At 39.2% G+C, this 24115-nt stretch overlaps 1 protein-coding gene across 4 annotated transcripts in view; it reads left to right on the top strand.

Moving 5' to 3' along the window:
- The window catches only part of ADAMTSL1 (ADAMTS like 1), a 394686-nt gene that overhangs the window by 293579 nt on the left and 76992 nt on the right, over positions 1–24115 (top strand). For all 4 annotated transcript variants that reach the window (XM_079330161.1, XM_079330160.1, XM_079330159.1 and 1 more), the window contains 5 exons: positions 70–274; positions 1655–1802; positions 5711–5795; positions 17051–17349; positions 21451–21580. In XM_079330161.1, the coding sequence (XP_079186287.1) occupies positions 70–274; positions 1655–1802; positions 5711–5795; positions 17051–17349; positions 21451–21580 (867 nt within the window). The remainder of the gene's footprint in view (positions 1–69; positions 275–1654; positions 1803–5710; positions 5796–17050; positions 17350–21450; positions 21581–24115) is intronic.

The raw sequence follows: 24115 nt of genomic DNA, 5'->3' as shown, positions 1-24115 counted from the left end.
ATTTTAGGGGTGCAGGTGGGGGTGGGAACAGTAAGGGTAATGTTTCCTGATGCCTCTTTGTTTTCCCAGATGGGAAAGTACACCCTGGACTGCCTGCTCCTCATCCTGTGGAGGGGGCATTCAAAGCCGCAGCATCTCCTGTGTGGAGGAAGACATCCAGGGGCACATCAGCCCTGTGGAAGAATGGAAATGCATGTATACTCCAAAGATGCCTGTTATCCAGCCTTGCAATATATTTGACTGTCCAAAGTGGCTTGCTCAGGAATGGTCTCCGGTAATCAACTTAGTTTTGTTAGTTTTGTATTTAACACACTAGGGAAAATTTCTTAAATTACAGTTTAGTGAGTTTTTGGAAGTAGGAACACTTACTGTTTTTTCTCATTACCAACACCTCTGTTTGAAATTGTGTTATGTGTCTAACTGCAAAGTAACCACTCAGGAAAAATATATTAATGAGATGAACAAGAGCAAGGAGAGTGATGGAAAAATAAATCAGCTCTGCAACATTAATTCATAACCTTCTACCAATAATAGACTGGGGATATAAGTGAAAGTCACATTAAAAAAAAAAAAAAAAAAAGCACAAAAAAACAACCAAAAAAAAAAAAAAACAAAACCAAAAAGCAAAAACAAAACAAAACAAAAAAACCAAAAAACCCAGACACAAAACTATAAGCATGTAATGTTATTTCTGTATTACCATATTTCAGTCATAAATTGAAACTCAAAATCGCTGATAAATTTCAAAAAGCACATAAATATGTATATGACTCTGCTCTTTGATACTTGTATTTGTCTGTTCCTGACTTGTCTTTTCTTTTGTATGAAAGTAAATATCTTGGAAATGTCCTTCCATAAAAGTAGTGAAATATATTAACTTTGTACATAAAAGCTTAGCTCAAATATAATTTCTACCACCCCAGTTTCTCAAGAAGTAAATTGTGCTTTAAAAGCTAAAGCAGATTAGGTGTTCTTGACTAATTGCAAAGTGTTTGCTGATTTCTAGATGTCCAAGAGCAAAGCAACATTGATAACATCCATAGTGTTTCCAAATGATTGGTAATTTTGATCAACTCCTGTGCAACCGGTTTTGAAACAGTCTGTGCAGGGGGTAAAAGTTGATGACCCAGAGCAAAAATAACAAACAAAAAAACCAACGAAACAAATAAACAAAAAACATAAAAACAAAATTAAAAAAAAACTTAAGAAAGTGTCTGAGGAAAGAAAGCCCAATAGTTTCCATTCTGTTTGGTGCTGTTTACAGAATAGCTGAGTGTACCCCTGTTATTGCATGAGCCCCGGTACTTTGTCCAAGTCAAGCAGAGTGCCTCCAATGAAACGATAGGGTGTTACTGAGCATATCCAATACAGGACAGATGGCTACAAGCCAAGTAGGCAGGACACTGCAAGAGAAGTCCAGTGGCAAAATGTCTAAGTCAAGTAAAAGTTCAGAGCAAAAAAGCAAACGTTTATGTCAATTTTATATTTTATCTGCAATTACGGAATAGAATGGATAGTTTATTTTCAAGGTTGGGTGTTTCTGCATCATATTTGGCTCTCTGATGTTGCGTGTTCCACTTATATTTATAATTGCTATGTGTGACTTTTTCTTTCTCCATATCATTTTCTCCCTTCATGTTATTTTTCAATCCAGTGCACTGTGACCTGTGGACAAGGGCTCAGATACCGTGTGGTCCTTTGCATTGACCACAGAGGGATGCACACAGGGGGCTGTAGTACTAAAACAAAGCCACACATAAAAGAAGAATGTGTTGTACCCACTCCTTGCTACAAGCCCAAAGGTAACAAGGCAGAATGCCTCTCATAAATTTTTCAGAGCTTTTCCACGTCCAGCCGTTTTGTTTCACTGCTGGCATCACTGTTTCCACCTGCACTGAGTTATGATTTTGCACCTTTCTGTTCCTGTCTGCCTGCCAGCAGCTTGGAGTGAGTGCTGACTCCTTTTGTCTTACAAGCTTTGGGCTTTTCATAGCTAATTTGTGTCCCATCATACCAAACAATAGAAATGTAAATTTGGCTGTATTTTCACTGTTTGCATCCGAGCTAAATTTGCCCTGTGTTTTAAAATAAATTAAAATTTAATATATAAATAATGTCTGTAATAATATAATAATATAACTGCAATTACAAAAGTGCCTGTTCATAATCTTCAGCATGAAATAGATCAGGAGTAAGCATATCTCGTAAGGTGCTTCTTACTATCTAGGCTACAAAACTTGTCAGACAGAAACATCTTATTAGCAAATTATACAAGTTGTGTAGTTATATTTTTCTTGCTTTGGCCTTAAACCCCCATCGTTTGTTGAAAGATGGAGGAAATCTTCCTGCATTTTTTGGAGGTTCTTATGGAATGGGAATGTTAAAAAGAGACCTGGAGACTAGGTTGGATTACCAGGCAGTGACCAGGTGCAGCAGATACATTTATTTGTGGTTTTCACAGGTACATGAGCATGCATGGCACCATGCATGTATACAGCTTTATTGTCACCACCTCTGTGCCCATATGCTTACTAATTTATGGAAAGCTCTGGGCTACAACAATTCATGTGGACTTAACTTTTCTAAACTGGAGATCTCCACTGTGCCATAAGAAAATAATTCCTTTTTAAAAAAAGAATTATCATCTTGAAGCATATTAAAAGCACTCTTTAATGAAGCCCTGTAAAATAAGACTGATCCAGGATCTTGTGCTGTTCTGAGGTGAAACAGTGAAATGTATAATTTTATTTCTGCCCCAAGAGGCTGATGATAGGCATACACACCAAGTTACAGGATTCCAGTTTATCACAACCATAAGAATTCATGGTGTCTGCCAGGCACCAGAGTGGTGAATCCCAGACATGGAGTCTTTTGGAAGTAATGGGAAGTAATCAGTATGTTTTCATTGTATTTTACTGGCCAGTATGAGCTTACTCCATCCACCTTCCAAGATGTGGGGAAAAAAAAAGCAAACAAAAAACCACAAAAAAAAAAAAAAAAAAAACACGCAGAGAAAGGCCTTGTGGCTCTGTTAGCATGACTCTAAGCCTCATACAGGTGTTTGGTGGATTTCAACTCGTTCAGACAGCTGGTTTTTTTGAGGCATTGTAGGTTTATGGTGTTTAGAACACAGGTAATGCAAGATCCAGTCTGCCTGCGTCATACAGAGTTAGCAAAATGCAGCTTGACACAAAAGAGATCTTGAGCTGCAAACAATCTAAAACTGACTTCTGCTTAGAAGGGTGCAAGGCCAGACAGGAATGTTTTGCTTACCTCTAACTGTCATGAAGTGCCATCAAATGGAACTTCTCAAGGAACAAACTGTTTGCTGGAAGCCCACCCTTGCAAGAGCATGGAATCTTTACCCTGAAGAAGATCTTGTGCTGCCCTTTGCAGCACATACATGATTAATTCCTGATTGTACTTCTTTTTTCCATTTTTTCATGTAGAATGAAAAGTCCTGTGCAAAACTTGGCTTAATTTGGTTTAGTTTTCCACCTCTTTTGTTTTGCAACACTCTCACAGTTCTCCCTTCATAACTTAAGGGGTAATATTTCAACATGCATATATCTGAAGGCTGAACAATGGTTTCAGAAGGCTGTTGTACTACATGGTATCCAGAGGTGTCATCCAAATCAAATTATTCTATTTGTAGACTGGAAATTTTTCCTTTTTGTTTGACAGACTAGAGTTAGAAACTTAGAGCAGTAGGGATAATGAAGTACCTCTAAAATATTGAATGTTTTATTCCTAGACTGGTGTTTTTTCCAACTGGATTAACACAAACCAGAAAACAATCTTCCTAACTTGCTGACAGAAGTAGCAATGCGAAAAATGTGGAAATCTCTCTTCTCTTAGCACACCCTGTGAAAAATAAATAGAAGGAAAATTGTTCCTGAAATTTATTTCATTTTAGTTTATTCAAGTCCTAAGGCACTTTATGTTGCACCAATAATGGGAAAAATAGGATATCACTAGATTAATGATTTTCAGTTTTTTAGAGAATGTATATTCATCTATTACAACTTTCTGTCATATATAACTGTTTTTTACTTGAAGTGTTTTATAAAAGAAAATATTTTACTTTTATCTCCAAAGGTAAAAATTTCTCCTTAGCTTATATTAGAAGCGCCTTTTGTTCGTTTTTCTGTCAAAGCATACTGTACAACATCAACATTTCTAACCCTCTAACAAATTTTACAATGTAGAAGATAATTAAGTACATTTGTAAAAAAAGGGAGGTTATTTAAAAAGTCACAAATAGGCTATGTTAGACAACAGCTTTACTTTTTACAAGCACTTATATCTAAACAAAAAAAACACAGATGGGCTTTCCAAAACTCATAAAACAAACTGTGGAACATATAAATAGAAATATTTCCTACATATTCCAGATGATTAGTAGAATATAGACTGAACTAAGAGTTTGCTTTAGCAAACATTCATCCTTAAATGGCACTAATATGTTAGATGAAGAGCTGGACAAGCTGTTTTTAAGATAGAGGAATAGTAATGCTATTACTCTTCTCTTTTCCTCAGTTAACAACTTGCTCCAAGGAAATTTGCATGACTAAAGTTGCAGGAGCTGTGAAGTCAATTTGTTGGTCATTGTTCCTCTGTGATACAACTGAGAGATGGAAAATTTCATATGCATATGTGAAATGTTCATTGTTCTGCACAGTAGAATCAGAAAATTCTGAATTCTGCCTGTTCTGAATGACATTAAACTGCTCCTCTTTGCAAGTACAAGTCCATCCTTACACAAGCCCAAAAGTCTTAGGTGATTTGTGAGTGGCAAATAGATTTGTCTCTGGTTCTCCTCAGTGGTCTGAGTCTCACTGCCCTTTGTGGTTTTTCCCAGTCCTAGCCCAGAATGTTCTGTTGAAGTGCAGAGCTTTTTCCCAACTTTTAGTGCCAAATTTGTTCTTGTTTTATACCCCTGTAGTGCTATGACAGCTCTGCTGCCTTCATCTCAGCTGCTCTGCTCTGACACTGCATGAAAGTGGAGTTTGGTTTGCATGGCTCTTCACTCCCTAGAGCAGAGCAGAGAAGCTCATTACCCTGTGTGAACATCCTGGAGGGGAAGAAAAGCAGCTCCACTGTTTTCCATCAGGAATGACAGAAAAATTATCAAGCTCATTTTTTTAAATCCACATAGCTGATGAATTGATAAATAGAGTTGAAAAGCATAGCTGGACCATTTAATTATAGTTTTCCTGCTGTGTTACTCATCAGAACAGGATTTTCTTTATTTTTGTAATCTACCAAAACCAAGCTCAGCATGTCTTCTGACATTTTGTAATTTTAAGGTAGATAGAGGGACATTACACATTTTGCCATGTGTAATAGAGGCCTTTTAGACTTGCAAGTTTCTCTCCAAAAACATACTTTCCAAAGTGCCTACTTTTACAGTCCCATTGTATAGTCTGAAAGGTGATAATTTTAATTTGCCTGTCTGGCTTTAGGTCACTGTAGCCATTCTGCCTGCAATAGTGAAATATCTGGCCATATAACCTTGTAAGCAATACAGTCCAGGTGATGAAAGAGTTTGTTTCCCTCCTCTGTGTTCTCATTTCTCTTTTTCTTCTTTTTGCTTGGCCTCCATTTGTGCAAAGGCACCTATACATCACACGCCTGCCTGGTGAGAGCAGGGAGGGTAGCACTGTTGCCACATGCTTCTTATTTTTACATGCTTGTGTTTGCTCCACAGAGAAACTTCCCGTGGAAGCAAAGGTGCCATGGTATAAGCAGGCTCAAGAGCTGGAGGAGGGAACAGCCGTATCTGAAGAACCCTCGTAAGTCTCAGAAATTTGCATTCTCTTGAATATATTTGGCTTCTCTTAGAGTGTAAGGGATGAACTCAACCCTGTGGAAATCCGTGGTCTTAAGGCTGTGTCATACTTAGGTGCAAAGAGACAGATTTCAAGAGGGTAAATGCAATTTAATTTAAGCAAATATACACGTTTTATGTAAGGTCATTACAAGAATCTTAAAATGAAAGTGCATCCACCTATGTATTTATATGTTCTCTATTACAACTGTATTTTATCAACTCCATGTATTTATTTATTTTCTCAATAGCCCTGTGAAGTAAGAGGCAAAACAAAGCAGCCAGTGATGATTGCCTCTTTTTTTTTCCCCAAGGAAAAGCTTAGTAACAACAAAAAAAAAAAAGTATCAATTTTAGCAGAAAATAAACTTGAATTCTGTGATGCATACCACATAAGGAGTAATAAGACTGAGAAATTATAAGCCCTCTTATGTTGTATTATAAGTACTTGCTATATTTTAGATGTTTTTGTCTGAAACCATGATAAATCCGTGCTATAATTGCAACTTCTGTACACAGCATCCATCAATATCCAGTTCTTCGTGTCTGAGCACATGGCATTTTCTATTACAACTGCAACAATCTATTAGATTAAAAAACATTTTATGCAATATAATTGCAGTTTTGGCATGATTAATCTGAATTGAAGTCATTAGAAACTGAAGCATTGCAGAGAGCTGGACATATGTAATAAATCCTTCAAAATAAAATGAAATTCAGCTGTTGTATGTGTGCATACGTACATGTAGACAAATATATGTGTACTGAAACATTTGTACACACATATACACAAACGTGTGTTCATATGTGTTTATATATATATATGTTCACATACATTATATATATTAGTAGCAGCTATCACATATGGTATAATGAGATCTTTAACGGCTTCCAGAGTTCCGTAGTCTTTATAAGTTGAGTAATTCAGAGTCAAAGCCTAGAAAATTTGATATGTGTGGATATACTAATTTTTAATTTTTAAAGTGCGTTTTCTTGTGATTTTTCTCATTACTATACTAAATTGCTTCACTAAATGTGCATTTATCAACCTGTAAATAAACTTTGGGAACACACATAAAATAGGAACAATACTGATATGCTGTTATGTGGTCATATTTGGAATAATTCGTTACACAAAGAAATTTTTTCATCAGTTTTGTGAACAAGGTTGATTGCACTGTAGAAAAGAAGTATATGTGTATATATATGTGTGTGCTAATGTGTGTATATATTTATGGGTACAAGTAGCTTTAAATATTAACAAGAAGGAATAGACATAAACTGTTGTTTGTCATAATGCAATATTTAAGAAATTTTTTTGAAAACCTTATGGGTATGTTACATGTGATACTAAAACAGTCCTTGGGAGATCCAAAGGAAAATGATTTTAAGAATTTCAAATTGTTTTCAAGTGCAATTATGATGCCTCCATACTTTATGTCACTGCACTGCTGCATTGAAGGCCTTTTCTGCAAAGACTTCTGCACCTACTGCAAGGCTCCAGGACTGCCAGTGGGATTCTGTTATTCCCATGCTGGACAGTGGGCCACAGTCCAGACTAGGTTCAGTCTGCCATGAGGTGACATGTTGTACATACACTTGTTTTCTCCCTGCAAGTCAGACCTCTAGGAGTATTTCGAATCTTTATTTTAGGCTAATAAGAAACACACTTAATTTAAGTTCAAATACGGATTTTTATATGTGTTGATTAACAGGAAGAATAAAGGACATGATGTCAGAATCTTCACACAAACTTTCCCAAAGCTCAAGGAGTTTAGCTTGGAAACATTTTTGGTAATAAGGAATGAAAGACGAAAATCAAGTAAAAACTTACGAAATTGGTGCTGGAAGAACCATCCGTGCAATCCCCATTTGTAAACTGTAACACGCATCTGCATATAGTTCCAGAATATCTAATTTCTTTCAGGAATGTTGAACAGTGAGCTTCCACCTAAAATTGGTTTCAGTGCCTCACTATTAATATTGTTCTTCATTAATATCTGACTTTAAACAGTTATTCATTTTAGGTGTTGATTATTAGATTGAACGACTATCTAAAAATATAAAAAAGTATTCAAAATATTTTGAATTCATCAAAATACAGGGAACAATCAACTTTGGGGCCAGCTTATAGCATCATTTCATTCAGTGTAGGGATTTCATGCAAACCAAGAGCAAGGTGTATTCCTTGATAATGCATATTTTGGTCAGTGCTTCTGCAAATGTGCAGAGATGTCCCTGGCTCACCCTCACAGATGTCAGGCTACCACCTACTCTGGAGTGTAGATACTTGGCAGTTTGAGGCTAGTAAGAGTTGAGAGCTTTTTAATGTCAGATCGAGTCCTGGCTAGTGTAAGATTGTGTGTGATGTGGTCAGCTATTTTTCTGACTGTGGGCTACCCAAAATGTGAGCAGCTTTGGGGCAGGATGAACAGCAGAAGGCCTCCAGTGGCATGGTAAGCAAGATGCTGAAGAGGCAGCATTTTTTTCTTAACTGTGTTTACTTTAAATTACAGCAATGGAGGTTTCTTCAGACAAGCTATGCTTGTATGATTTTCCTGTTCATTCTGTGTTGGTGCAGTAATTACCAATTTCATTACTCCAATTTGGCAGACATCAGTAAGGATTCATTCTTTTCCCTCACTTCATCTGAGGCTCTTGCCAAGCTTTCTTATGCCTCCAAGTCCCTTAACTGCCCCCATTCTCCCCAACAGACAGGGCCATTATTTGTAACCAGTAGACCATTCTTCCCTGACCACTGTGACCCTTTCTGCTTATTTTTCCTCAGGCAAAGAAAACAAGCTTCATCTATAAGCAACTCTTATTGTTTTTCTCAAAGTTTATATTTGATTAGAAGTTTAAAAGCTAAAACTCAAAATTTTCAGCTTATTACTTCTGCAAATTGTGTTATCACTTTTGTGAGTCTCTGTATTGCTGTATTTTGATTTTTGCAACTTTCTATTGAATATTATTTTTGTAATGAAATTGCACATTATGATTTACAAAGCTACAATATTTCTCATACTCTTTCCACCTGTAATTTGTGATCATTCTCTGATATGTGCTGCTAGAGCTCCAGATGCTACAATTTTATTCCATCTGTGTATAATGCCTTCCATTATTTATATCTTCAGGAATTTCTAATGCAAGCAAGTCTTAGAGTTTAATTTTGTCTGTATATGTCTGTTTGTCAGTTGCCTTCCTTTCCTCTCAGTAATGTCTGAATTTATTAATTGATGCTGACAGGGGTATAAAATTACCACAGAGAATTTTATTCCTCTGTCAAACTTGGTTGAAATTCTTAAGGAAATTCAGTGGAAGTGTTTCCACACGTCACTGAAATAAATGATTGAGTAGAATTCCCCTGTTGAAGGAAAGGTTTTTAAAGGAGTTCAGTTTTTAAAAGATAGCAGCAAATCCACTTGGGCTGTCAGCCTTCAAACAAAAATCCATCCTAAGTATTTCTTTATTGCCTCTGATGCTCAAAGATTTAATCACAACCACTTCATAATCACTTCAAGTCTAGAGGGAATAGTTATGTTTGTGTTGTTTGACCTTGTCCAAGTTTAGGACAAATTTGGGGAAAAAGAGCTCCAAAGGGCCTTCCCCCCCCTTTTCTTTTTCACAATTCCTTCCTTCACTGAGCTCATAAAGAATTGTTCTTCAGGTGAAAATGGAAAAAACTTTTTTATTAACAAAAATACAAATGAAACTCTCCCCAACCCAAACCCAGATAAGACAAACCCAGCCGGTCCTTGCCGGGGAGAGCGGCAGAGCCTCCCAAGCCGACCTCCAGCAGCGGCCCCCGAAGTCCAGATCCTTGTCCTCCGGAGTCGGTGCAAATCCCTGGAGCAGGGAGAAGGGAGAGAGGGGGAGGGGCAGCCAGGAGCAGGCCAAAGCAAGCCCAAGACAAGCCAAAGCGAGCCCAAGACAAGCAAAAGCAAACCCAAGACAAGCCAACACAGGGGCACAGACAAAACAGCTGGGGGAAAAGGGAAAAAAAAAATGGCCAAAGCAGCCAGGGGAGGGGGTTAAAGCTGAGCAGACGGCAGAGAGCAAGACACAGCCCACAACCGAAGCACAGCAAGAGAGAGCCGGAAAAAACACCAGCCTAGATAAAACAGTCCGAGGGAGGGACCGGCAGCTGCACGGGGAAAGCAAGGAGAGGAGCCAGTCCAAACATCAGCCCATAACATTCCACCCCTTATCCCATATCGTGATCATTGACACACGATTGGGATACACACTCACTAAACACGATATGAAAACTTCCTCTGACTTGCTTAAACCTTCAACACTTACACATTTCTTTCTATTCATAGAATCTAGTATACAATGGTGGCAACACTCAACAATAACATTTGTCTATACTTCATCCTATAGTCAGATCTCCCTGAGGTACACAGCGGATTGTTCCATCCTTCTGCATTATCCACCAAGTACATCCTGGTCCTTGAGCAAAGGCAATCCCACGAATGGGTTTGCCTATACTCGAGGCAGGATGAATCCATACTGTCTTCCCTAGCAACCCTCTGACATGGGCCACTGGGACTTTGTCTCCGTCTACTACATTAAGGCCTTCAGACTGCGAGGGACCTGCTCGGTTGGTGGAACCTCAAGTGTTGACTAACCAAGTGGCTTTTGCCAGGTGCTGCTCCCAGTTTTTTTAGAGATCCCCCACCCAATGCCTTTAAGGTAGTCTTCAACAATCCATTGTTTACCTGCAGCTGGTGCATGGTAAGGGATATGGTACACCCCCTCAATACCATGTTCCCTAGCCCAGGTGTTGACAAGGTTATTTTTAAAATGAGTCCCATTGTCTGACTCAATTCTCTCAGGGGTACCATGCCTCCAAAGGACCTGCTTTTCCAGGCCCAGGATGGTGTTGTGGGCAGTAGCATGGGACACAGGGTAGGTCTCCAACCATCCAGTGGTGGCTTCCACCATGGTCAGCATATAACGTTTTCCCTGGCGGGTCTGAGGCAGTGTGATGTAGTCAATCTGCCAGGCCTCCCCATACTTGTATTTGGACCACCGTCCACCATACCAGAGGGGCTTTACCCGCTTGGCCTGCTTGATGGCAGCGCAAGTGTCATATTCATGAATGACTTGGGTAATGCTGTCCATGGTTAGATCCACCCCTCGGTCTCATGCCCACTTATAGGTGGCATCCCTACCCTGATGGCCTGAGGCATCATGGGACCATCGAGCCAGGAACAACTCTCCCTTATGTTCCCAATCTAAGTCTATCTTTGAGACCTCTATCTGTGCAGCCTGATTTACCTGCTTGTTGTGCCTATGTTCTTTATTAGCCCGACTCTTGGGAACATGGGCATCCACAGGACGGACTTTCACGGGGAGCTTCTCCACCCGAGTGGCAATGTCTTTCCACTCATCAGCAGCCCAGATTGGTTTTCCTCTATGTTGCCAGTAAGCCTTTTTCCACCTTTCCAGCCAACCCCACAGAGCATTGGCTACCATCCACGAATCAGTGTAAAGGTAGAGCTTTGGCCATTTCTCTCAGCAATGTCCAAGGCCAGCTGAACAGCTTTGAGTTCCACAAGTTGACTCGATCCACCTTCTCCTTCGGTAGCTTGTGCAACCTGACGTGTGCGGCTCCATACGGCAGCTTTCCACTTCCGGTTCATCCCCACAATGCGGCAGGAACCGTCGGTGAAAAGGGCGTAGCGTGTTTCATCTGCTGGCAGCTGGTTGTACGGTGGAGCTTCTTCAGCCCTCCTCTTCATCAGCGAGACCAAAATCTTCACCTTCTGGCCAGTTTGTAATTATCTCTAAAATCCCAGGGCGATTTGGGTTACCAATACGGGCGCGCTGCGTGATGAGGGCAATCCACTTGCTCCATGTGGCGTCGGTGGCGTGGTGGGTAGAGGGAACCTTTCCTTTGAACATCCACCCCAGCACTGGCAGTCGGGGTGCCAGGAGAAGCTGTGCTTCTGTGCCAATCACCTCTGAGGCAGCTTGAACTCCTTCATAGGCAGCCAAGATTTCCTTCTCTGTGGGAGTGTAGTTGGCTTCGGACCCTCTGTAGCTTCTGCTCCAGAATCCCAGGGGTCGGCCTCGGGTCTCACCAGGCACCTTCTGCCACAGGCTCCAAGACAAACCATGGCTCCCAGCTGCTGAGTAAAGTACGTTCTTCACATCTGGTCCCCTCCTGACTGGGCCAAGGGCTACTGCATGGGCAATCTCCTGTTTAATCTGAGCAAAGGCTTGCTGCTGTTCAGGGCCCCAGTGGAAATCATTCTTCTTGCGGGTAATAAGGTAAAGAGGGCTCACAATCTGGCTGTACTCAGGAATGTGCATTCTCCAAAGGCAACAGTGAATGGAAAGTGCCAACAGCATTGAATAAAGAGACAAATCTGAAGGAGAATCATATTCAAACAACTTAAAAGAAACTATGGAGGGACGGAATGTAATCACTGATTGCAACTGGACCTGTGCATCTGCTCCACTCTTACAGAAGGAGCCTGATATTTTATTGATAAGTGGTAATGACCACTGTTCCACGTCTCTGAACAACAACACCAGCATCTATCTAATGCTCTATGGGAGCATCCTGTGGTTTTATCAATGCCTTAAAACCTGTGGAAAGGTGATGTTTTTTGGAGGAAAAGGATGGGTTTACATTTCAGCTCAACACAAGGAGTCTGGAAGTCTGTGCTCAGTTTTGGTCTGTCATAGAAAATTACCAAGCCTTCCCAAGCCCCTGAACATTTCATATCACCAGTAGTATCTGAGTTTACATGCCTTGATAGATGATTGTCTTTGCTTTAGAACACTCAATCCCACTGGTATGTGTGTGTTTCAAAACCTCAGACTTTATCTAAGCCATGGATTTAACAAGTGGTGGTTCAAAACAAACAAATAAAGCAAGAGGGGAAAAAAACCCAGCAAACAGAAAAACATTAAGCAATAAAAGTTAAGGTCAATATGTAATTATATAGCAGTGAAAAAAAATTAGCTATTTTTCTTTGTAGCTCTAAGCACACCAGTACGTATACACTTGCTTTCCTTTGTAACATGTTGTAGGAACCCAAGTCCTAGACTGCAGAGCCTGTGCATCAACAGTTTAGAAAATCTCTGAAACACTTGGCAGAGCTCTCTGTGGGTCTCATCCTGAACCCACTGTGACCTGCTGTGAAAGGTTTTCCATTGTTGAGCAGTGACACTGTCTTCTTATTTCTCTTCTGACTTCACCAGTTACGTATATGTTGCTATATGGAGGGGAATCTACATCAGTGCTTAGCTGAATGAATGAATTATTGCCCTGGTCTTGTTTATTGTTATTAGAGGGACAGTTATTCCAGTGGGATTAAATTAAACAATATGGAATGGCAACTGAAACACCTCAATCATTTCCCATTTCCTAAAATACTACTTCTCAGCCTATCTATTCCACTACTTTGATTTTCCAAGTAGCTCAGAGGTTAGCATACATAAAAGCCTAATGCTGAGCAGTGGAAGATGAGCTATATGCAGGACAAATAACTTCAAATTGATGAACTGCCCCCTTTTTATTCATATACTTTTTTATGGTTTGTGCTCATCATTTGGCAACAAATGTCATTAATGACAACACAAGTATATTTGAAAGCATTTATAATTTTCTGGTGTTAGGATAATGGAAAATTCAGAAACATTGTGGAAATCTATGTTAGACATTCACATTACATAAATTTTCTATTTTCAATGACAATTATTAAATGGAGATTTCTTTGCAGGATTATCTTGAATTTCTCCTCTTTTTTCTGCTTTTAACTCTTTTGATTCTGCTATTTTTTTCTTTATCAGCTAACAGTTTTATTATAATTAAATCACATTTGCAAAGTTAGCACTTAAAATGTAGAAATTTGGCCTAGATAGCTGAAAAAGTACCATTTCCTGAAGGTGTTTTATTTTTTCCATTATGAGTCGCTGATTCAGATAAAATAATACAATATGTGGCATTTATAGATCAAGCCTCATTTCAAAAAGGATCCAGTCTTCTTTAGTGATGTTTTTACTTTTCTTTCGTGTCCTCTCCCTTTTTTCCCATGTTTGTATGCATGATAAATATTTGTAATGTGTAAATATTTCAAGTATTTGAAACATCTCTGTTCTTCTAAATGAATAATTTTAATACCTGTCCTGGTTTGAAAGGACAGGTGTCTGCCAGTAAGGGCAGAAGTTTCCCTTTGGAATAGAGACTTTGGTTCCACTCCCCTCCCCCAAGTATTATGATTGTTTGAATCAAGGACTCTGAGGCAGAGATAAGGGGGGTGGGAATAACAGCTCTTTTACTAATATATCTAACTGTACAAACAGAAAACAATAATAGTTAATATTGCTAACAGAACGAAATAGATAACTCGGGTGTCAGTCCCTTTAGATGCAAGCACGCTGTCTCTATGCTTAGTCCCAGTCCGGATCTGCCAAAAAGCAAGCGGGAAACGGAGGCAGGAAGGAGGGGGGAGGGGCAGCAGCGGCCACGCCGGTCTCGGTGGGAATGGGTGGGAGCGGCGGCTCCTCGCTCACCGTGTGTGTTCGGGTGATCAGCTGTGTCCGCAGAGGCAGGAGGCTGGAACGGGGCAGATGCAGGGCAGGTGGTCGCAGAGGGTCTGGCTCTGCTGTGCTCGGCCGCGTGGCTGAACGATCCCGCGCGTCCTCCTCCCGGCTCGCCGGAAACCGGAGTGCCCTCCCGGAAACCTCAGAGGCCCCTCCGGGGGCCATCCCCACCCACCCCCTTTTGTCTGGACCCATCAGAGACCCTGGGTGTAGCCCGGCCAGCTCCATTGGCATGATAATGGGAAAAATTCTTTCAATTGACACAGTAATAGAAAAACACTCAACCCCCAACAATACCTCACAGAATATCCTCTCTTTTGGTTTGGAGTACAGCAGGTCTTCAATAAAGCAAACTTATGCAACAATTTAGTGTTCAAAAATAAGAAGACAGTTTCTGATTAATACCAGGACCTTTTTTTTCCATAATCTGATCAGGGTTTCAGCCTTTCAGTTTGCCAGGTTAAGAAGCTGTACATTTCAACTAGTCAAAATATCTAAGTCACAGTGGCTGATGTGAACTACTTAATCTCTGACAGGAGATTTTCCACATCAAAATAGAATAACAGCAACTGCAGTCTCAGAGTAGCCCACCTGTAGTGCTAAAGAGTATAACCCTCTAAAAATGAAAGATAAAATTTTGGAAACGAGACTGATATTTTAAGTTAAAATGTCTTAAGAGTGGTAAAATGGAATCAGTTTGCATCATTAGTTTCCCAAAAGCTTTGCTCCTTAAAGAATTCTCATCATCTTTGTTAGCAGTATGATAAATATTTACAAATTTTACCATAATATCTGCAATTAATTTATTTCCTTTCTGTTACTTTCTCTGTATAGTGCTAGTAGCAGATGTCAGGTTTATAAGTGACAGATGTTATAAAGACCCACAAAAATTGGGTAGAGATACACACACCTTGTTCCAAAAGACTGTGAAATCCCAGTCAGGGATCCTGATATATACATCCTGGGAAAACACTAGCTTCCCTTTTAGGTTTTGGATTTTTTTAACTTCAGCATGGAGGAGAATCCTTTTGTCAACTAGAGAAAGGCAGTGGATGAATGGGAGAGAAGTGTAAAGGTATTTTCAAAGATGCTGATCATAAAACTAAACTTTCCTTCTATCAAAACTGTTCATAGGTTTCCCAAGGTAAGAAATGAGTTTTTTAGATCCCCAGACCATGGTAATAGCAGACTGGTGTATTGCCTTCAGCCCTGGGCAAAGCTGTGCAACTCTGGTGTGGCCTACCAACATAAAGAGCAAAGGAAGAGGAATACTATCAGTGACAGCCAGGTTTCCTTGAAAAATATACCCCAAAAGTCGAGTTTGCAGAAGCAGACAGATTCCAAACACTTACTGTTATGAGGAAATGTTATCAACAGGGATTATTCCTGTGAGGTTCAGCAAGGATCAGTGCCTGATCCAACTCTTCATTCTTTTGTTCTAGTCCTTGAAGGACAGCTACACCCCTTGCATTAGAACTTGCCTGTGGCAGAAAGTTTGGAAGAATGGCCAATGGAGAAGGCAAGACAGTCAGATAAAGATATCTAAATTACCCTGCATTCATAACTTCAGTGCTCCACTGACATCAGGTACTAAAGCATGGCATTGCAGGTTATAGAGTGAGTGCCCCAAAACAATTGGTTCTGGATAGATTTAGGAGTCTGCTTAGTTCAAAAACCAGGTCAGCAAAACAAGATGTGTTATATTACTGCAGCAAAGTAAATGATGTGGTATAGTGTTGAACCTGAATCTTAGACTTCAACTTTGTGTAAAATGCTAGTCCAGTTTCAACTGATGTTGAAAAATCAGTGACAGCACAGTAAAACCGATAAATTATTCCATTGTTGAGGAAAACAATGAGAGATGAAATTCATTCTGTTTTATTGTAATGACAGCTGCAAAGTGCTTTTAATAAAATATCCATGGACTTCCAGAAGGAAACATTTGGAGCATATAAGGGTTACAGTAAGACCAGTAAGACAAGTGCAACAGATAAACAAACCCACAATGGAAATTAAACACTGTTGGGTTTGGGGTTTTTTTAGTGAGAGAAAGTTAAATGTCCTAGGAAAATAATTTTTAAATTTATTCAAATTGTTTGAAATTTTATTTGATTTAAATTTTAAAATTTAAAAGAAAAAGTAAACAAACAACAACAAAAAAGCTGAAGAAATTATGAATTCTCTTCACCTTTAGCTAGCTTCAAATTAAGACTCAAAAACAGTTGCTGTGAGACAAGAACACTAATTGAAATTATTTTCCATGTAGTCCTGCAATTATTTCATAACATCAGCCTGCTCAATACTTACTAGCAAAACGAAATTAGCAGCTAAGGCAAAGATTATCTAGGTTGATACTGCAAAAGGTAGCTAGTGGGATCATCATGTGCATTGGGTACTTTGGAAGATTGCTGGATGCCTTGCACTGAGATGTTTTAGGATCAAGGTGGGTGTTACAAGGATTTGTCTTTCTTCTTGGATATGAGGAGACCTGCCACTGGGTTGTCAATAGAACCTCCTATATCTATTTTTAAATAAATGTTTGATGAGATGAGGTACTTCTTTTTTAATTAAATAAAATTTGGCCTGGGTAGGACTATCCCAGTTTTGCTTCCCTGGCAATTTGTGGACATAACTTGCCTTGCTGTTTTCCTCTCACAGGTTTATTCCTGAGGCATGGTCCACGTGTAGTGTCACCTGTGGAGTGGGCAGCCAGATGCGGCTTGTGAAATGCCAGGTGCTCCTCTCATTCTCTCAGTCTGTGGCTGATCTGCCCATTGATGAATGTGAAGGTCCCAAACCTGTGTCTCAGAGAGCCTGTTACAGTGGGCCCTGCAGTGGGGAGGCTGAGCACACCCCACAGGGGACTCGGCTTTTGTACGGCAGCTTGCAGGAGTTTGATGAGCTCTATGACTGGGAATATGAAGGCTTTACAGAGTGCTCAGAGTCCTGTGGAGGAGGTAGGTGCACAATGTTTCTCTGCTGGATTTGCTTTCCTTCTTCAAGTGCCTGCTTGGCACTTAATAGCTATAGACATGCTGCTTTGCTGTGGCTAGTTAGAATCATGGAAACATTTAGGAAGAAGATAAAACTTTAAGATTGTTGAGTCCAAACATATTTGAAAAGGCATGGATAAGAAATGTAAAAAATCCCATATGCACAACATATTTTAGTCCAGATCTTCCAATTCTGTGCTCAGACAGTCACTGAGAGTGCTCAATTTATCGTGTATTTTTGTTTCCTGGATCAGCTGAATACTCAAAGGCAGTTACCCTAAAAAGCTAAGTGTTAAAGGGGTCTGGTAATGCTAATGCTAATAACCACATATCATTTTTAATTCTTATCTCTTGGTTTGCTCTGTAAAAACATGTAGAAGTAAATTGTCTTCCCATAGCAGATGAAGTTAATAATGGATATTTTAAAGGCTCAGCCATTCCCTAACGCCTATCAATCAGCTCCAATCCCAGTGCAAAAGAAAACTTACGGCAAAATGTCACTAAGGATGCAGTTGTGTAAAACGAGCAGGCTTGGCAATTGTAGTTTCTCAAGGTTAATCAAGTTCTCAGGTTGCACATGCTATAGACCATTAACACAGATTTTCAATATCCTTTTTTCCCCCATCATTTTATCTAACTTGTTCTGAGAAATGCATCCAGTGCAGTATTTTTTAAAATCAAACCTACATTTTTCCAGCTCTTGTCTTTTCACTTTACAAATTTCAGGCAATTTAAGAATGGATTAGTATAGAAAAATACAAAACACATACTATAGAACTGAAAACAACTTAGCATTTTATGAGTTAATAATCTGGACAGATTCAGAGGTAATCATTTATAGTCTTGGAAACCACAGTTTGTAGAAAATAACACAAACTGTGCTTACTTTTGGCATGCTGATGGTAGTCAATGTTTAGAGCAGTTCACAGCTGTCAGACCATTGACTCTTTTGCTTTATTTCCTACACACAAAAAAAAATAGTGACACTAGTGTGTGCTAAGTGGCGACAAACACTGATGTTACAGGAGTGTATGTCGTGTGTTGAGGTTACTGGTGAGCAGTAACAGTTTATCACACTTTGACTACCAAAACCTGAACAGTTCCTAGAAATATCCTCTTGAAGTAATTTCTTGGAATAGAGAGATTGTGTTTGTATTTTTCAAATGTAACTCACAGAGACTGATTTTTAGGAGACATTTTTCTTTATATATTTAATCTCTTTCAATTGTCAGCAAAAAAATTTAGTCAAGATTTCTTTTTGTCTGACCTCAACTCCAAATTTTTCAGATTAGCAGATGCTAAATCAGGTATTTTTGTAGCCATAGGTGCAAGACTGGTCAAAGTAATTTCATTGGTTTTAGAGTCCTGGGAGAAGAAACTGGATAGATGCTGAAATAACCTTTCATCTCCCAGAAGCAGCAACCAGAAGGAATGAGTTAGTCATACAGTCTGCTGCTGGTGGCTTCATTTCCCAGAGCTGTCATCAAATATCATGTAACAATGATTCTATCCTGGTAGATATAAACAGAGAAATTCTCATTTGATGGTGTTTGAAAGTGAACTTAAACTGCCTAGGTCCACATCCCACTATTACACATTTTTATACTGTGATTTCCTGTTGAGAACTGGTTTCTTTTTCTTCCAAGGAAAGCAATTTTAAAGCAGGCGGCTTTTGTTCTAATAATACTGTGCAATAAATAATGTAATTTGAATTTAATTACTTGGCAAATGTATTTCCTGAAATTCATGTACCTATTTTAATTTTCTCTGTGGAACTTCTGATTTATGATCAACAGTTTTATAATTTAAAGATTATAACAATTTTCTACATTGACCTATGAAAAATAGAGGACAGTTGTTATCATTATGCTGAGACACTCTAGTCTGAGATTCAGGAGGAAGCTGAAAAAAGTGATTCTGATCACATTTTTACTGTTTTTACTGGTGGAGGAAGATTTTTTTTTTTGTTTGCTTTGTGGGACTTTGTTTTTGTTTTTGCTTTTGCTTCCTGGCACAAACTATTAATGCCAAAAACTTTCAACAAACGTTCCAGCAACCATATTCAGACAGGAGCCTTTTTCTTTGATATCTATGCTGTAAGGCAGATTACTGGTCCTACCAGGACCTTTCAAAGAAAAAATAAATTTTAATAGAGTGCATGTAGTATGGACAAGAATTTTACGAATTGCAATCAGAGATTACTTAGATGAGAGAAATAAGCATGAGGAATGAAATTACTGGCAGGTTTAGGGCTGGTTGGATCCTGAAAATTGAAGAACAGTAGTATTAGAGCTTGGCTGTAGGAATTTGATACCATAAAATCCATCAGCATGAGAAATGGAGAAAAAGTTAAATTCAAGACCTCATAGTCATCACTTTTCAGTATTCAGCATTGAAACAGACAGTGGAAAAGTGTTAAATTGATAGTAATTGGTCAAGAGCTCATCAGTGATACTCTGCAGAGAGGAGAAACTGAGGCTGTGGAAGTACACTCAGATTACAAAATTTTGTCTGAGAAGGACATACAGAAAGTGAGTGAGATGTATGCCTAGCAAACAGAAACATGTCAAACAGCATGTGGCAGGAATCTGTGGTTTCTTTCCACAGAGTTTGGAAAAATACTTTCATGGTTTCCATACCTCTGAATCAGCAGTCCTTATTTCCTGGCTTCGTCAAATTGGTCTTGATATCTGGCCTGCACAGATGTTCCATGCAAAACAGAGACCAGTAATTTGAACACAGTGCCATTTTTCTCTACCTCGTCAGGTAGAGAACTACCTCTGTTCTTCATCCAGGAGGATTCCACTCTGGAGAATCCATATGCATGTATTTGCTGCACACGATATGATTACATGCTCAACAGAAAAATGATTGAGCTAGAAAAATAATGAACATGACAGAGCAGTGAACATCTTGTTCATATATATGTTTTGTAAGTTTCTTCTCCTAGAGATAAATCACTACCATTTGTTCTATCTTTTCAGTAAGCTACCATTTTTACAATTTTTCTTAAGTCTTTTGAGAGATGACTTGAATAGCGAAATTTAAGATATAGGGACACCTTGTAAAGAAGGAAAGCCCCAACAGCATTGGCTGACTACAGGGACTTTGGTAATTTTAATGTTGGTGTCCATGTCCAGAACAGACTAATTTCTTTCTTTGTTTTCAGCACCTGGGATACAGGGGACACACTGCATAGTCTTGTGTATAGCCATGACCTTAGTAAGCTTACACACATAGCAGCCAAAATAAAATGGTTAACAAGCCTCTTTTCTGGGGTCCTCAGCCTGTACTGAGATTAAGGTGAATGAATCTGTGAATAATGTCAGGAAAAGAGGAACTATGATCTGATATGTAGCACTTTGGTCTTCTTGGAGGATATAAAATAATTTTTTGCCTAAATGACGTGTGCTCTGGCATTAAAAACACCAAAAGATATTGTTATCTCTGTGGCACTGTTTTTGTGGATCTTTAAGGTCTTACAGCACTTTGTTTTGGTTTGGATTTTTTTCTCTTCATGTTAGTGTCTTTATAAAATTGTGAGATGTTTTGGAAAAGTGAATTTTTTTAAACTGTAGTGTTATCACTGGGAGTTCAGTTAATCTTTTCCTAACTCAGGATGCAGGAATGAATGTAAAAAGCATACTGTCATTGTATTTGAGTCACTGTGGATTAGATTCTCAGGAGTTCAGGCCAATTATTATCCTCAGACCCCTCTCAGACCCCTTTTATCCATGGGGAAATAGATCTTTTCTCACGCAGTCCTCTTCCCTGTGGCATGCAATTTTGCAATCCCTGATGTTTGAACTTTCTAACCTTGTGACCCAAAAAGCCTGTGATATCCTTAGTCATAGGAAAAGTGAGAGTAATTGGCATTCTGTAGACCACATGAGGATTTTGGATCCATGGATTATTCACTGCAGCACTGAGGAACCTTTCAGAGAGGCTGAAAGCAATGACCTGTCTACCCTGGGGCCACAGCCTGAGGCTGGGTGTCACCACATGCTGCAGCCCTGGCCTGAGAGACCTGGAGAGCTGCCTGTGATCATAATTTGTTGTGTGCAGGTGTCCAGGAGGCTGTGGTAACCTGTTTGAACAAACAAACCAGGGAGATTGCAGACGAAGCCCTCTGTGTTAGCAGCCATCGTCCTCGGCAGCTGCTGAAGGCCTGTAGCCTGGACCCCTGCCCCCCAAGGTAGGCACAATTTTAAGTAACCCCAAATTCTTTTGCCTTTCAGTCCCCAGCCACACCCTCAACCATGCCTTTCTCAGACTGCAGGGGCTTACATCCTTACATCCTCTTCCTGCCACAACCGTATCGGCCAGGAAATACAAAGCAGCAGGAAGATCAAAGGGCAAATTTCAGACTGTTTGTCTCTGCCAAGTCCTTCAAGCAGACAGTTTATGGATTGGCTTAACTTTACCCAGAGTTTTGTCATTTTTAAAGGGACTTCTCCAACCTCCCCTCTCAGAAAAGGTTTGCAGAGCCTGCTTGTCCCTGGCCTCGGCTAGTTTCCACAAGCATGACCAGATGAAAGCAGATCTTTCTCTGCAGAGATTCACATCTGCACCCTCGACAACAGAAAATAGCTGTTATGACATTCTTATGGTTTATTTAAATAGGGCCTGTCAAGTCTGTAAGATGTACTGTATATATATATATATATATATATTGTCTTTTTTCCCAGCTCTACACAGGTGCATTTACTCCATTGTGACACTGCAGCAGATTTAAAATACATTGATCTATAACTCTGGACTGTTTACAACTCTCAGTGCCGTCCAGATGGTAGATATACCTTGGAGCATTTATTGATAGTGTATGTATAGTTTATAAGACAACAGGCTACAGAGAGATGTATTGTTATGAATAAAAATAGATTTGGGATACATAGAGAAGGTTCACATTACAAATCAAAGACAGCCAGCATGAAATGACAATAAGGATGTAAATAATTGGTTGGTAATTAGGATTTTGAATTTGTAACAAGTAGAGACAAATAGATTGAAATTTCTTTACCAAAGAATTACAAGTATTGCTTATGAGGATACTGCAACCCTAACTTTGTTAAATTGTCTTCATTATTGCAGATGAGACACAAATATTACATAAATGTTTGAAAATTACTTTGTAGGTGGAACTCTCATGGTAATTCATAGGTAGAAGCATCACTGCTGATGTGAGTGCATGGTAGAAGATTGATCAACCACCAATTCTGACATGAAAAATAAGTACTCAGTAGTTAAGAAAAAACAAACACACTCATGTAGGCCAGTATTTATGTGACTTCTGTTACAAAAGTTATCTGAGTTATTGCGTGAATACTCCTTGAATTAATCTGCGTGATTATCCATAGCACTGTGATAACCTTGGTACCAGAGTGGAGCTAGTCAAAAGTAACCACAGGATGCATTTCCCTCCATGAGTTACAAGAGGATCACTCTGTAGGTGAGAATCAGTCTGTGAAGCAGAAGTGAAAGGGAATTGATTCAGAGGGGGAGACTAAGGAGCTTTAATCCACCCCTAGGGCTGCAACTGAGAAGAGGGGAAATGACTCGCTCCCCTGTATACACAGCTTCTCTCCAGAAGCCCCCTCAGTCTGGAGGAAATTGCCTGTCTGCAGGCCCAGGATGAAGAGCAGAACATATTCTGCAAAGCAGTTCCTCTGGCCATAGCAGGTAGGCCTGCAGACTGCAGGCAGCGTGCTAATGGAAAGAGAGGCAACAAGGCAAGTTGATGTGTCTCCCAGGCAGGCAGTGATAGGGTAATAAGGTTATTTCCTTCAAGTTTCTGAAGTGCTACACCTACCAATGTCACTGTGTTAAATACAATGAAACAGGTAGTGTATAAAAATCTTTGCTTTAAAATCATTATTTACAGCCACTTTGATTTTTTTTTTTAATGAAAAATAAAGGATGGTTTATTTAAACTAGGATTTTCTTCTTAGTGAAATCATAAGCTACTTCAGAATTCTAATTCAAGCAATTTTAATCCAGGACAGAAATTTAGGCTAAAATAGTGTCCTTATGTATGCTGATGAAGGCATTTCTCCCCACTGACATGTCCAGAAATTATAATATGGTGTGGCTGTGAGCTTTGATCTCTTCGACATGAGTTTCCCAAATCTGTGAACCATTGATACTTCCCAGAGCTCTTGTTGATGACTTATAGAGAGAGCTGGCTGGTCTCATAGTCTTGGCTTTCCACTCTGTTTTCCAGCTGCTTAAGTGCATTAACAGAAGCTAAAATAATAAAAACCACTTTTCTAAAATATTTTTGAAGTGTAAGTGACTGCTGGAGCATGCAGTTGTTGTGAGTAGAGGAGAAATTCCACTGAAAAGGCAACTGAGATGGTGATGAATTTACTTGTTAGTAAATACTGTCCAAAGCATGTAGAAAAAGCTGAGAAGTCTTGCCCAAGAGAATAAAAATTGTCTCCAAACATATTTAGAGAAATTATTCCAGCAACATTTCTTGAACCTAAACAGCTCAGCATGCTTTGAATTCAATGCTTATGTCTAAAATTTAATACAGTTAAAGATCTTGCTTAGCTGTAGAGGGAGATCATTTAAATGTTAGAACTTCAAAGCTTAATGTTATTCTGCTACAAGCTTTTTTGGTTACATGTGAGGCTAATGTGTAGCCACTCAAAGAGTTAATGGTGTGAGCTGTAAACAATTGTTTTAGCTATAAATATAGTTTTGCTATAAATTAGAAAAAAGCACTGAG

Source organism: Erithacus rubecula (assembly GCF_903797595.1).
Source record: "Erithacus rubecula genome assembly, chromosome: Z".
In the NCBI taxonomy this organism is placed as follows: domain Eukaryota; kingdom Metazoa; phylum Chordata; class Aves; order Passeriformes; family Muscicapidae; genus Erithacus; species Erithacus rubecula.
This window is presented reverse-complemented; position numbering and strand designations above follow the sequence as displayed.